This window comes from Xenopus laevis, chromosome 7L (genome assembly GCF_017654675.1).
Source record: "Xenopus laevis strain J_2021 chromosome 7L, Xenopus_laevis_v10.1, whole genome shotgun sequence".
Taxonomy (NCBI): domain Eukaryota; kingdom Metazoa; phylum Chordata; class Amphibia; order Anura; family Pipidae; genus Xenopus; species Xenopus laevis.
The window spans coordinates 110,091,846-110,107,971 of record NC_054383.1 but is presented as its reverse complement, the minus strand read 5'-3'; the positions used below and the strand labels follow the sequence as shown (position 1 = coordinate 110,107,971).

The window sequence follows — 16,126 nt, the reverse complement described above, 5'->3', positions numbered from 1 at the left end:
TACCGGCCGGTGGCGGGAACAAAAAAAGGGGAGGATAGTGACATCAAAAGGGACGGGGCAGTGATTTTCAAACAGGGTCAAAGTCAGAAACGATAAGTTACAGGGGATTGGGGGCAGGCCTTTTTGAAGGGTATTATAAATTTAGCAGCAGCTACATTGCCGGTAAATTTGTAATACCAGCCTTGGCAGGTGTTTTACCGGCTAGGCTGGTAAAATACCGGCCGGATAGCAACCCTAGCCACAGCAGCTTAAAGGCCAATTCACCTTCATTAGCAAAACTGAATAACTGAAAAAAAACATAGAAATATGTTCAAACTTTCATAACCTGGCAAATTTTGTAAAATGAACATGGTAATTTGGGGGTGTGGCCAAAAATGTCGTCGAGCTACACAAGGCAACTTTTTGTCCCTCTTTTTAGTTCCAAAATGTTGGGAGGTATGCCTTTCACTCCCTAATGTTGTACCATGTGCTGTTCTGCTTCCCTTTTTGCTCTGTAGTCTGCCTGACTCCTTTTTGCATTATTTTATTTTTTGGCATTCCACTTTTTTATGTGACCATAACCCCCTAATTGTCTCCCTCTGTTGCTCCAAACCCTCTTATTTTGCTTCAGCTCTCACTTCTTTCCTCTTTGACTCATATACAGTATATATAGATATATAGAGAGAGAGAGTGGGGGAAAAAGAACAAAAATATCTGGTGATAATCCGACATTACACATTGAGCAGCCAGTGGGATAAAAGCCAATTCAAATGATCTGCAAATATCATTTTATTTGTTTCTGTGGGCGTTGATACATAGGGGGGATTAAAACTGAAGGAGGACCTATAACCCTAACAAATAATTACAAATTCTATTTATCATGTTAGCTGAGCAAAATAAACTTTACTTGCTCTATGTATATATATATATATATATATATATATATATATATATATATATATATATATATATATATATATATATATATATATATATATATATATATATATATATATATATATGACTTAATTCTAGTTTCTTTCATTCTTTTGGGATCTACAGTTAGAGCATACGGCACGAGTGGGGGAAAGCAAAATATAATTGACAGCTGAGATTTTAAATTAATTGTGTGCAGGTGTGTATTAGTGATGTGCGGGCCAGCCCGATACCCGCGGGACGGGTGGGTTCGGGCCGACATCGCACCTCCCTTTCCAACCTTACAAATGCCGACTTCCCGTTTGAACTTTTAAAGACGTGCGCCAGCTCGGGAAAAACCCGACCCGCACATCACTAGTGTGCATGTTTAAATTCTTGTGCTTAAAAATTTTAGCACTGGGTTACCTAAAACCTCCCACTAGATGGCGAGACAAGTTGTATTGACTAGTGACAGTGGTTCCGAACAACAACAGAATCATCTCGCACAACCATATTGCCCTCACTGGGTGGCCTTTGCTGCATTGATCCTTTTTATGGGACATAAATATCCTCCCGCTATCTGTCTACAATATCCTGTAATGTACTTGTATAGAGTAATCATGTCCCCTCGCTAGTGCTTTTTTTTTCCTAAAGAAAACATTAAGGCCTTAAGCAATTTGTATTAAATCCAGTTTCTTCCCATAGAGAGAAATAGCACAACAGTGTGTAATTATTACCACGAGGGCTGTTGTATTGATTTCTATAGACAAATATGGCAAGTCTCCCTTTTAAATATGGTAATGGTAATGCCTGTAATGGAAGCCCTGTGCATGGGCTTTAGATAGGCTGCATATTTAAGAGAATCTTTGTATGTAAGAAATAAGGTCAGATTGATTTGATCTAAAGGTTGGATTTTTTGGAGAAGTAAACCCAAAATCACATTCATCCATCAGCAGGAACCACACTCAATGCAGTTTTGTTCTCCAGAGCTCAGAAGGGATATCACTGGAATAGATTAGACAATTGTCCCTCCAAGCTTGTAATGTTTCTGTTCTTTTAATACAGGGACCATCGCCATATTGCCATAGAATCCCCCCCTTCCTTCTGCGTATATCCCGTGTATCTGCTTCCCATAATCAGCTCTGCTCTGATCAGGGCCCCTGCAGCCATAAAGCAAGGAACTGTAAAGCCATACATTTATTCTGCTGCTATTTGCTACTTGTCTTTCTACTCAGGCCTGCTCTGCCCATTATCCGCTTTATTGAACTGCTATTGGCAGAATGGTTAGAGAGGTTGAATTCTTGTGACCAATCAGATAGTTCATTAATCGCATACTCAAAGGCAACAAATACGCAATAAATCAGCAATCACGCACAGTGGTTTTTGAATTATTTTGCCTTTTTCTTCTGTCTCTTTACAGCTTTCAAATGGGGGTCACTGACCCCATCTAAAAACAAATGCTCTGTAAGGCTAAAAATGTATTGTTATTGCTACTTTTTATTACTCATCTTTCTGTTCAGGCCTCTCCTATTCATATTCCAGTCTCTTATTCAAATCAATGCATGGTTGCTGTGGTAATTTGGACACTAAGGGGCAGATTTATCAAGGGTCGCATTTCGAAGTTAAAAAACTTCTAAATTCGACCATCGAGTTGGCCAAATTTGATAGTCAAAGTTTTCTTTTTGAATTTTTGGCAGTTTTCAGTCAAAGTAAAATCGAATCCTCGAACGATCGGACTTTCTCATCTCTCAACCTGCCATTACCCATTCAGATCAAATAAAGTAGAAAAGAACAGATCAGCCAAAGTTCTGCCCCTGACAGCAATCGTACGAGAGTTATGTCTGACAAAAGCTGGTGACAGTCTCCCACTGAAAGTCGTACCATCGGCAATAAATGCAGAGATATTATCAGCAGCCGACAGAAATCTTTTAGCCTGTCTGATCGACCAAATGACGATCTGCGCCGGACGAAAAATGTCGGGACTCTCCACACACGGTCTGAAAATCGTACGAATTCTCGATTCGTACAATCGGATCTTTGTGTCTATGGCCAGCTTTAGTCAGGACTGGGAGAGGGAGGGTATTTGCCCTTTGAGGGAAAATGTGCAAAGGTGGCCATACACTGGCAGTAGGGTTGCTACCTTTGACCTCAGCAAAAACCAAAAATGGGGACAGGATGATGGCATCAGCGGCAGAGCAGTGACATTTGGGGGCATACTTGTACCTTGTGTGGCTAGGGTTGTGACTTCAGAAGTGGTTATTGGTGAGATTATTGTTCGGGTTTCACAAGACTGAAACCCAAACAGGCAGTTGGGACCCGAACCAAACCATACCTCCCAACATTTGGAAAATAGAAAGAGGGAAAAAAAGATTTGCTGTGCAAAATTCTTTAACTACACCCATTTTAAGGCCACACCCCATAAATACCATAACTATTTTACAAAATGTGTCCGGTTATGGAAAGGTTTTATGTGTTATTACAGTTTTGTTAATGAAGGTGAATTGCCCTTTAAGATGCAAGTCACAGTTTCCCCAAGAGACCTGCTTATTTTAAATAATTACAATTGTATCTTTGCTTATCTTAAATTGTTACAAATGTATCTAAGCGCACATAGGAACTGGCTGTTCAGTGCAGTAGATCAAAGAGAAAGTAGGGACATTTCAGTAACAATCCGGGTTGAGCTGTCAAAATCGAAATTGTCCCGTGTAAAACAGGACAGTTGGGAGCTATACTATACCAAACTGTTTGGGTCACCACTGAACAGGTGCCAACCCTAACTGGCAGATTCTAGCTGCCGATGTGGCCCCTTCAGTCTTGGCTGCTCATCTGCCTTTGTATGGGGCACTCCGAGGGGTCTAACTAACCGATATCTGGCCAAAAATTTATATTGATCCAGCAGGATTAAAAATGCCATGAGGCAAGGCTGGCATCGTTTGTTGACGCACTCCTGCCTCAATAGTCTGTATCCCTGTCATTATCAGGAAAATATTCCCTCATTACCTAGGCTCAAATTGAAAAGCAGATCTTTTAAATCTACAGCCAGCTAAATTGTTAAAGGAATCGTTCAGTGTAAAAATAAAAACTGGGTAAATAGATAGGCTGTGCAAAATAAAACATGTTTCTAATATAGTTAGTTAGTCAAAAATGTAAAGTATAAAGGCTGGAGTGAATTGATGTATAACATGTCAGTCAGAACACTACTTCCTGCTTTTCAGCTCTCTTGGTTTATACTGACTGGTTACCCTGGTTACCAGGCAGTAACCAATCAGAGACTTGAGGGGGGGCCACATGGGTCATATCTGTTGCTTTTGAATCTGAGCTGAATGCTGAGGATCAATTGCAAACTCACTGAACAGAAATGTACCATGTGGTCCCCCTTCAAGTCGCTGACTAACTCAGAGTTATAGAGCTGAAAAGCAGGAAGTTGGATTCTGGCTGTTTTATTAGACATCTGTTCACTCCAGCCTTTATATATTACATATTTGGCTAACTAACTATATTAGAAACATTTTTTATTTTGCACAGCCTATCTATTTACACAGTTTTTATTTTCACACTGAACTGTTCCTTTAAAGGAGAACTATACCCCCAAAATAAACACTTAAGCAACAGATGGTTTACATCATATTAAGTGGCATATTAAAGAATCTTACCAAACTGGTCTATATATTTAAGTAAATCTTGCCCTTTTATATCTCTTGCCTTGAACCCCCATTTTGTGATGGTCTGTGTGCTGCCTCAGAGATCACCTGACCAGAAATACTACAACACTAACTGTAACAGGAAGAAGTGTGGGAAGCAAAATACAGAACTCTGTCTGTTAATTGGTTCATGTGACCTAACATATATGGTTTGTTGGTATGTTTGTGTGCACCATGAATCATACGATCCCAAAAATTACAATTTTCTATTTAGGATTACCCAATGGCACATACTACTAGAAAAGTATATTATTATGAAAATTGTTTATTTACACGAAGCAGGGTTTTACATATGAGCTGTTTTATGCAATATATTTTTATAGAGACCTACATTGTTTGGGGGGGGGGGTGTAAATAGTATGACTATATAGTTACTGGGCACATAGAGAGTCAGTCAGGGATCTAGCAAGTGGTGAATACACCAGCTCCTGAGGTCCTAGAGATCACATGGGGGATCACATGACAGTGACATCACAGATGATCTTTTCCCCACTAGGAAGTAGTATCGTATGGAGGGGTGGGGCTGCTGAGACTTGCCGTTTCCTTGTGCTCCTGAGCTTCCTATGAATGAGCTTCACTGAACAGTCAGAGGCCACAGCTAAGTGATCACACGGTAAGGGGAGCAACCGACGGGGAAGGATGGCTGCAAGGGAGGGATACATTGTTCTGGGGGCTGATAATGGGGGGTAATAACTCCTCTCCTTGCAGTCGTACACACCTCACTCATATATTTATATATATATATCTGTAATGGAAGCAGCTTATTGACTGAGGAACAGGAAGGAACTCCCTTCAGACAGTGTAATCACGACTAGATCAATCAACCCTCCAGCTGTCACTTCTAAACTACTACTCCCAGCATCCCCTAACAGCACGCCGATATTTGTAGTTTAACAACAGCTGTTAACATGTGCTTTTACATAAAAACAGCGTGATCTGTAATTAATGGCATTATTCTGTGATAACCACTATCCCCAATCCAGAGCTGTATTAGCAGTTATGAACAGACTGGACTCCTCCACAAGCAACACAGCATTGAAAATACCTTTACATTCAGAAGAAAGGGGAACAATGAAAGCAATGTAATTCTAAGCAGCTTTCCCATATTCATTCATTATACGTTTATAGAAAGCTCTGAATTATGGGAAGGCAATCTCCTGTAGACTCCACTTTAATCAAATAATTCTAGTTTTTAAAAATGATTTCCTTTTTCTCTGTAATAATAAAACAGTACCTTTACTTTATCCCAACTAAGATATACAGTATTTATTTAGTGCTTATTGGAAGCAAAATCAGTTTATTGGGTTTATATAACGTTTACACGATTTGTAGTAGACTTAAGTTATGAGGATCCAAATTACGGAAAGATTCATTATCCAGAAAACCCCAGGTCCCGAGTATTCTGGATAACAGGTCCCATACCTGTATCTTGTAGTTGATCCCAACTAAGATATAAACATCCTTATTGGAAGCAAAACCAGGCTATTCTGTTTAATTCATGTTTTAATGATTTCGTTAGTAGATGTAAAGTGTGGAGATCCAAATTACAGAAAGGCCCCTTATCTGGAAAACCCCGTGAGCATTCTGTATAACAGTTCCATACCTGTAATTGCTATTGAAAAATCTGTCTGGCTGACACTCCTAGTTCTGATTCCTGAAGCAATAACTCAGAACCAAAAGGCAGAAATAAATAAACAGATAAAAACTATTTTGTGTAGTTTTTTTTAAACATTTGCCTTCTTCTTTTGACTCTTTCCAGTTTTCAGATGGGGAGGTGGGTCACTGACTCCATGTAAAAATCAAATGCTCTGTAAGGCTACACATTTATTTTTATTGCTATTTTTATTACTCATATTTCTATTCAAGGCCTCTCCTATTCGTATTCCAGTTTCTAATTCAAATCAATGCATGGTTGCTAGTGTAACTTGGACCCTAGCAACCAGATTTCTGAAATTGAAAACTGGAGTGTTGCTGAATAAAAAGCTAAAAAAACACAAATAATAGAAACTGATTGCAAATTGTCTCAGACTATCACTCTCTAAAGTTTATGTAAAGGTGAACAACCCCTTTAACAAATTACCCCATAGTCGTTTATACTCGTCCGTCTCAATTTTCTGCCTGTTATCCATGGCAACAATCCACTGTTCAAGAATCATTATTTACTTGGCAAACAGTTCTTTATAAGTTTGTATCAACAACCAGACAACCACTAGTCGTTTATTCTGAATGTATGGTGTTCTGAACAATGATTTGCTTTCTGTTGTTTAACTAGTTTGTTTATCATGGCCAAGAGTGATGTAAGCATAAAGTTAAACAAGCTTCCTATATACTAACAGTAACAAGGAACATTTGTAGACATACTACCATCTCCTATTTTAGTTCTCATTCTGCTATATACCATACCTCCCAACTGTCCCGTTTTTCATGGGACAGTCCTGATTTTGACAGCTCAACCTGCAGTCCCGGATTGTTACTGAAATGTTCCGACTTTCTCTTTGATCTCCTGCATTGAACAGCCAGAAAAATAGACAGTTTCTAAAATTTAATTGGTTTTTGGCAGAGAGCCCAGAATACGTGGCAGGTACACTTAGATACATTTGTTACCATTTAAGATAAGCAAAGAAATAATTGTATCAATTTAAGATAAGCAGGTCTCTTAGGGAAACTGTGACTTGCAGCTTAAAGGGCAATTCACCTTTATAAGCAAAACTGTAATAACACATAAAAACATGTTGTAAAATGTACATGATAATTAGGGGGTGTGGACATAAAATGGGCGTAGTCAAAATGTTCGCCACACTCTGTGTGGCAAAACTTCTTGTCCCTCTTTTTATTTTCAAATTGTTGGGAGGTATGATATATATTTATTATTAATGGCCTTCACACTCCAATGGTATAAAAATACTGCAGGTATTTGTCTTCCGAAGTCGCCCGAAGTTTCCCCATGAGGCAACTTCAGATGACTTCAGAAAATGAAGTGCTCTGAGTGCCTTCCCGCTGGCGATTTTCATTATAAACGGTGGAAGGCAGTTCGGGGAGATTAGTTGCCCCGAAGAACAAGAGATTTGTCGCCGGGCGGCTAATCTCGCCGAATCTGCCATTGTACTGGAAAAAAAAAAAAGGTAGTGTACCAACACCCACGATTCAAGGCCTGTGCCACGGCCTCTGTCCCTTAGAGGCTAGAGCAGCTGCAAATTCTTTCAGGTTGTGGACAATCAGGCTCAACAACTGCAAATACTGTGTTGCAAGTTTATTTAACACAACATGTTTCGAGCGGTGGAAAAAGAGCCACCGCTCGAAACATGTTGTGTTAAATAAACTTGCAACACAGTATTTGCAGTTGTTGAGCCTGATTGTCCACAACCTGAAAGAATTTGAATCTGCCATTGTGTCTCTGCCCTAACACAAATCCAGAGACACAATGCTGAGTGAAGCCAAACAGGTTAAATGACCTAAGTAAATATGCACTGTTGACACTTGCACTAATGTGACTTTTGCAGGAGTGTGAGCATGTCTCCCAATGAGCTGACCTATCTTGCTATCCTGCTCGGTTCCGCACCACTTGGATTTCTCTTCAAGAATGGAAGTGAGTAACCAGTTTTTTTTGTTCAGTCTATAGATTTTTAAAAAGCTAGCTATGCTCTGTTTGTTGCCACTTAAAGGAGAAGTGCACCATAGTAAGGCGTCCAAACTTTTCCTGTAATTTGTCACTTATAGTAGATTGATCGAATTCAACTGCTGATTGGTAACTGCATTGCAGTTTAGCACATATGTAAGTAAATCAGACCCTCTGTGTATTGATCAGGCCCAGATTTGCCAGTCAGGCTCCCCAAGGCCAAGCCCCCTTTGATGGTCCATCTGCCCCCACACTCTCGCTTGGCTCGCTTCTGCTCCCCTTTGTGAATACACACTCCTCCAGTTTCTGGACCATGCACAGGAGATTTATTATACTGCGCACCTAATTCTACAATATTCATAAATGTAGAAGAAACTGGGTGTATTGTCGCATTTGGCTGGGCTGTATGTGGCCTTTTCACAAATCTGGGCCTGATACTGATTGCTTATTTGCTCTCCTAGACTATGATAAATCAGTATTTTCCTTTACCTGTAACTTTGTTATAAACTGGGAGGGGGGGATTGACCAAAAAGCTGGACCTTCAAGGGATGAATGAGCTGCAAACGTCACTGAGGAAGTCCATTAGACCACTCCATGACAAAGCTCTTATCTCTTTCATTAGTAGCAAATGAATATTTTATTTAGAGCTAGATATAATTACCTGCGGGGATGCGTGAGAGCTGATAAAGGACTTGTAAAGCCCAGGACCTGTAACACAAGCTTAGTGTTTATTTCACAGGTCAAAGTAAAAGCTCAGCCAGGGAAAAAGGATCAGAATAGGCTAACAGGGAATTAATTTGCTAACAAGGCAGGTGTAAAAACCTGGCCATACAAAGTGCCATCTGGTTGGCCATACAAAGTGCCATCTGGTTGGCCATACAAAGTGCCATCTGGTCCAACATTAGAGGTTAAAGAATTGCTTTATAGCTTAGCTCTTCTCTATCATAAGTATTATGGAAATATGTGAAGGGAGTATTGGGGGCAGTAGTGATTAGGGTTGCCACTTTTTTAAAAAAAAAATTACCGGGGGGCGGAAAGGAAAGGGGTGGGGTGTGACACAAAAAGGGGCAGAGCCGATGAGGGCGGATCCATGTGGAGTAGTGTCACAAAAGGGGCGGGGCCACCACCCAAAGCCAACGAAAATGTAAGTTTTCATCGGCGGGCAGGGAATTTTGTAAATGGTATTACAAATTACCGGCAGCTACATTGCCCGTAAATTTGTAATACCGGCCCTGGCAGGTGTTTTACCGGCTAGGCCGGTAAAATACCGGCTGGGTGGCAACCCTAGTAGTGATACAGATTTGATCCGTGTGTGGGTGGTGGGAAGCAAACAATAGGATCAGTGCATTAAAGCAGCCCCACCTGAGGGGCCCACCCAACAGCCATAGGCAGTTTGTGCCCAAATTATTTGTTGGAGAGCAAGTGCCTGGGGGGAAAGTAGGGGCTACGATAAGCCATTTAGTAGCCCCTATGTGGAGTGACTGTGATTACAGGAGACTCTGTTTGGCAGTAGACCTGGTTCAAGCCTGTAATAAAAAAATAATCACCTGCTTTGAGGCCACTGGGAGCAACATCCAAGGGGTTGGAGAGCATCATGTTACTTATGAGCCACTGGGGATCACTCATATAGACTATTCATTATGTTCTACTAATCATTTTTAGGAACACGTAACATAAGTGATAATAAGCCTTGTGCAGGGATTGGGTATATTTTCCCTTTAAGCATAACTGATTGTGGCTCATGTACAGCACTATTTTATCTATAGCACAGATCAGAAGTAGTGACACTAATTATTGATTGCATGTGACTAAGCGTAATACAGAAATGGGACAAGAGAGCCCAGCAGTGTGTCCAGTGGGAGCCATCTAGCAACTCCAGCTAAAGCTTTTGAATGATCTAAAGCATTTACAATAATAACTTTTAAATGAAGTTGAGCCAATATCCCCCCCCCCCGCTATTAAATTATAGTGCAATGTTTCTGCGGCTACAATAAATCCATATAACGAAGTCTGAACAATATTGTGTCTGTGTTTTATCATCATCGTTATTATTATTATTATTATTAACAACACATATTTATAAAGCAACATCATATGCCACTGTACTGTATAATAAATGAAATGGCTGAATACACTGATCGTACAGATTATATTCACACAGTAAAGAGGGACTACAAATAATGAAGGTGTTGAAGTAGTCAAAAAAATTGATTGTAATTATAGCAATTAGTCAATAAGTAAAAGAAGAGAATACTTGAGGTCCAGTGTACATGGCCCCTGTTAAAGGGTGAAATCACAGTTGCAAACAGGAATATGGAAAGAAAAAAAGTGTTCGAAACAAATGATTATAAAAGTAAAAAGGATTTATTAGGACACAGAGAGCCAAATGCGTTTCATGCCTAATAGGGGCACTTACTCATAGGCCCTGCTCAAGAGCTTACAATCTATGAGACACCAAGTATGGGGATTTTTTGTCTACCTGGCCAAGTGAGTGTGTGTGTGTGTATATGTAGTTGACTAAATCGGTTGCTGCACTTTCCCCCTTCCCCATTTCTAGCCATTACTTCGTATTATATTTTTATTGAATTTTCCAATACAGTACAGCATAATAAACGTATATTTTCGTAGATACAATAGAATGACTCTGTACTTTTTATATCAAGGAGGGAAAAAAAAACCTCTCTGTTTTCTTGAGGGGGGGGGAAGAGCGATTTATACCAATCTGTTTTTTTAAACGCTAACCATCTCCACCAAATGGCAGTAAAAATTGTGTTTTGTTGTTCTGTGCCCGCTGAGAGTTCCTCAAAGACATAGAGCTCCTCCATCTTTGCGAACCAGTCTGATTATTGTTGATATTTTGCTGCATTAAATAGATATGGTTCTAGGGAGTTTTTAAAAGTGGAGATAGGTTTCTCTACGTGGAATAACCAGTAGTATGCCTGATGTCTATCTAACATACAGTACTTCAGATAGAGTAATTATTTCATCCCAATATGTCTTTATTAATGGGCATTCCCAAAAAATGTGTATCATGGTGCCCTTTGCCTCCAGCATTAATCAGAGATCTGAGGGGATAAGCGTTGGAGCTTTGCAGGTGTTTGTACTATCTGATGAGGATTTTATAATTCAACTGTTGGAGGCGACTGCACCTAGAACTGCGGAGAAGTTTTAGCACAAGATTGTTCTTGTTCCTCTGACAATGCAAGGTTTAGCTCGGTGTTCCATGCATGGATCACGTATAAATCATGGTAATGTTGTGCCTAGGTGGGTCATCTAAAGTGCAATATGTTTTAAAGGAATTGTTCAGTGTAAAAATAAAAACTAGGTGAATAGATAGGCTGTGCAAAATAAAAAATGTTTCTAATATAGTTAGTTAGCCAAAAATGTAATGTATAAAGGCTGGAGTGATTTGATGTATAACATGTCAGTCAGAGCACTATTTCCTGCTTTTCAGATCTCTTGGTTTACACTGACTGGTTACCCTGGCTACCAGGCAGTAACCAATCAGAGACTTGAGGGGGGGGGGCACATGGGTCATTTCTGTTGCTTTTGAATCTGAGCTGAATGCTGAGGGTCAATTACAAACTCACTGAACAGAAATGTACCATGTGGCCCCCCTTCAAGTCGCTGACTAACTCAGAGTTATAGAGCTGAAAAGCAGGAAGTTGGATTCTGGCTGTTTTATTAGACATCTGTTCACTCCAGCCTTTATATATTACATTTTTGGCTAACTAACTATATTAGAAACATTTTTTATTTTGCACAGCCTATCTATTTACCCAGTTTTTATTTTCACACTGAACTATTCCTTTAAATGTTGATAATGGACGTGAAAGTGTTTTAGCTCCTCCTAGGGTATGGAAGTAGCGAGTGATTTGTGTACATTTTAGGTGGTCAAGGGTAGTGAAGGGTTTGAAATTGTGAAATTGTTGCTTACTAATGAGTTCGCCCTTTTCCATAAAATGTATTATTTGTAGGTTTCCTTGTATGAACCAATGTTGAAAGTATCCTGGTTTAAAGGTGGCCATACACGGATAGATCCGCTCGTTTGGCGATGTCGCCAAACGAGCGGATCTCCCTCCGATATGCCCACCTTGAGGTGGGCAATATCGGGCTGATCCGATCGTGGGCCCTAGGGCCCAACGATCGGATCCTAGCGTTCGCCAAACGGGCGGTCGGATCGCGGGACCGCATCAACGAACAGATGCGGCCACGATCCGACGGGATTTTTAATCCCATCCGATCGAGATCTGGCCGACTTTCGGCCAGATCTCGATCGGGGAAGCCCGTCGGGGGCCCCCATACACGGGCCAATAAGCTGCCGACACGGTCTGTCGGCAGCTTTTATCGGCCCGTGTATGGCCACCTTTAGGCTAACTGGGAAGGTTGGGTTGTTTAAAAGTGGCATAAGTAACGATGGGTATTTAGTTGGAAAATATGTTGTTTTCAGTTTGTCCCATATCTTTAGTGTGTATGATACCAATGGGTGGTCTTTTTGTAATAATCTTCTATGTATGTTGTCTTTCTAGCCATTACTGAGCTCAGGGGACCGACAAACAGATATTGCAGATCTTGCATTTGGTAAAATGTGTTCTACTAATGATGATAATTGCAGAACAAATGGCTAATTTCCCTCTCTCTCTCTTTATCTGTCAGGCCCACAAGTAAAACAGCGAGGATCAGCGGCAGTTGGAGTGGCTCTCACATTGATAACCTGTCACATCCACAGCCTGCATTCTGCCATCACTATCCTGGGCACATGGCTCATCATAAAAATACTCCCCAGGTGTGTTACATGCTCCAGCCACTGTCATGTCACTTCCATCAGGCACAACGCTATGAATGTTATGCTAAAACAAGCCACAGGCAGCTGTAAGAAGAAAGACTTTGTGTGCATTTATTTTTTTAACTCCATATTTAATAGCTATTCCAACCTATCTGCTTTATTGGCCGGTAATACTGGGAGGTGTAGTTCACCAAAATTAAAGGGCAAATTGTCAGTTTTCCTGAATGAAATAATGTACAAATGCTTTTTTGTATTTCTTCCATTTGCTTTCAGATCCTGCCACTTCCCCACACTGGGCTGGACCTTCACCTACCTGCTCTTCTTCAGGACTATAACGTACTTTGATATTCCAGCACCAACCCCATTTACCAATGCAGTTCAGCTGCTTTTAACATTAAAGGTGAGCCTGGGCTATCCATATGTCTCCTAGGCATGATAAATAGTATATTTATACATAGTATTTACTGAAGTACTGATTGTGTACGGGACATTAAACACAGACTTTTCTTTGCTTATTTTGTTTAGTATAGGGGAAATACTTCAGCCACTGCTCCTATAACTTTCTTATTCTCATATTAATGGGATGATGGATTCTTATTTGATGGATACAAGGAAGCATAAATATCATTTGAAACACCTTTGTAGAAAGCAGGGTAGTGGTGGGAGTAAACATTGCATTTATAGTTTTATCTAATATTAAAGCCTAATTTAAGGGCCACTATAATGTCATTTTTATATGTAAATTCAGGGCCTCTCTAACTTACTCCCATATGGGTTGTATAAGGGAAACGTATAGGGGTGGTTCACCTTTGAGTTAACTTTTAGTATGTTATAGAATGGCCAATTCTATGCAACTTTTCAATCGGTCTTCATTATTTCTTTTTTTATAGTTTAAGTATTTGCTTTCTTCTTCTGACTCTATCCAGCTTTCAGATGGGGGTCATTGACCCCATCTAAAAAACAAATGTTCAGAAAGGCCACAAGTTTTATTGCTACTTTTTATTACTCATCTTTCTATTCAGGCCTCTCCTATTCATATTCCAGTCTCTTATTCAAATCAATTTCGTTTTTCGTGGTTCTCTATAGCAGGAACAACTGCCTATATGATTTCATATCCTGTACAGAGATCTAGCATTAATGTATAGTTGTGTAATAAGCTCAATTGTGCATCAAACAGAGGACATTGTCATATTGTATACCAGCTCAATGTCTTATCTTTTCCATAGGCCCTGCCCATCCCCTACCTGCAGCATTCAGTCAGGCCACATGCTAATGCCACTAAATACAAGAGAAGGATGAACCATCCTTATAACCAGGTCCATAAAGGAGAACTAAAGCTTAACTAAAGAAGTAGCTGGAAATGTTGTACATTATGTTTTGGACTTCTGTACCAGCCCAAGACAACTACAGCCCTTTAGCAGGAAAGATTTGTGTCTCCAAAGATGCCCCTGTAGCTTCCCATCTTTTTTGCTGATTCACTGCACCTGCTCTGTGCTGCTGTCACTTACTGAGCTTAGGGACCCACTTGTACACATAGAATATGAATGTCACAATATAAGGCTGATTAGTAATTAATATAGATAATTACTACATGGCAGCACAGAAACCAGTGCAATTAGCATCAGAATTTAATAATCAGCCCTGTAGCATCAGTTTATATTACAGACCAACCTCATTTTCTGCTGGATAATTAGTGACGACCCCTAAGCTTAGCTTCTCAACAGCTGCTCAGAGCCCACTGAGCATGTGAGTGTCACAGACACTTTCCAAGATGGTGACCCCCTGTGACAGTTTGAAGTCCTGGATCATTGCTGCTATTGAGAGGCTGAAACGTTAGGCTGGTGCAATAAGTTCAGGATATTAAATATGGCATTTTTAGCCACATTCATTTTTAGGGTTTAGTTCTCTTTTAAAGGGATATTATAATGACCAATTCTGAACGATGTATGTATTTTATGTTAAAGAACAAGCATTCTGGTACCGGGAGTTACTGTGGGGCTCATTTATAAACACTGGCCAAATTTGCACCTGGGCAGTATCCCATAGCAACCAATCAGTGATTAGCTTTTTTCAGTCTGCAAGTTAAAGACTAAAAGCAATCATCTGCTTGGTTGCCATGGGTTACAGCCCAGGAGCAAATTTGCCCATTGTTTATAAATGACCCCCACTGTGTCTTTGATGATTTAAAGCTTTAGAAGGCTGAGATTTCCTACATGAAGCAGTATGACACTTAGTTATGCTTAGTTACAAATATTGTACATTTTCCTGTATCTGCATTCTACAGTTTAATAGGGTCAATAATGACAACCATAATACCGACCGTCATTATCTGTGTTTACCAGTTGAAAATAATGCTCTAGTTCTCTGCCCTAACCCCCCGGCTGATAACAATTTCACGTAATAACTCCTGAATGAATGTAAGTACAGTCTCGATTCACTTGCTCTTTTGTTGCAGTTGGTGAGTTTAGCAAATGAAGTGCAGGACTTTTACCGAGCGAAAAAACAGGAGGTGACGTCGTTTTCAAAGCCCTCGGCAATCAGCACGATTCCCAGCATTCCGAGTCTGCGGGAAATGTTTTACTACAGCTACTGTTATATTGGATTGATGACAGGTACACCTGAATGGGGAGAGGCTTCTCTTGGCCTTTACATTTCATATTCTTTTAGTTCTGACTGCGTTTAGGAGCACTGTACCTGCAAAAGCCATGCAAATACACCTTGATGATGATTAAACCTAATGCGGGAGACGGAGTCACCTGTTACTTTGCAGTATGGCATCCAGGTCTGGACTGAGAATTAAAATAGGCCCTGGCATTTCACGTACACAAAGGCCCAATCAGCCCACACAGAGGCCCAATCAGCCACCACCAGCCCACTCAATACTGACTTTGTATGGGACCTTATAGCAGCCCATCTGGCATTTGCCAGAACCCACAGATTGCCAGTCCGGGCCTGATGGCATCTCCCCTTTATTTTGGTGGTTATTGATTGACAAAAATGGATTCAACGTTGTCCACAGGAGCTCCTTATCTTACATTTTGTTAGGCCATCTTTTGAGTGCCAGTGACACTGCACATGCTCAGAGTGCTCCGGGTTACTAAGCTCACGAGCCTTTGAAAATGAAGCTGA

General features: G+C 40.3%; 1 protein-coding gene across 1 annotated transcript in view; it reads left to right on the top strand.

Annotated features, from left to right (window-relative positions):
• Window positions 1-5,188: 5,188 nt before the first annotated feature.
• mboat7.L (membrane bound O-acyltransferase domain containing 7 L homeolog) overlaps window positions 5,189-16,126 on the top strand; it is a gene marked incomplete in the record, with an annotated part of 28,059 nt that continues 17,121 nt past the window's right edge. Inside the window, 5 exon segments of the mRNA NM_001095137.1 lie at window positions 5,189-5,208; window positions 8,096-8,181; window positions 12,868-12,997; window positions 13,271-13,397; window positions 15,453-15,609. Of these exon segments, the coding sequence (NP_001088606.1) occupies window positions 8,106-8,181; window positions 12,868-12,997; window positions 13,271-13,397; window positions 15,453-15,609 (490 nt within the window).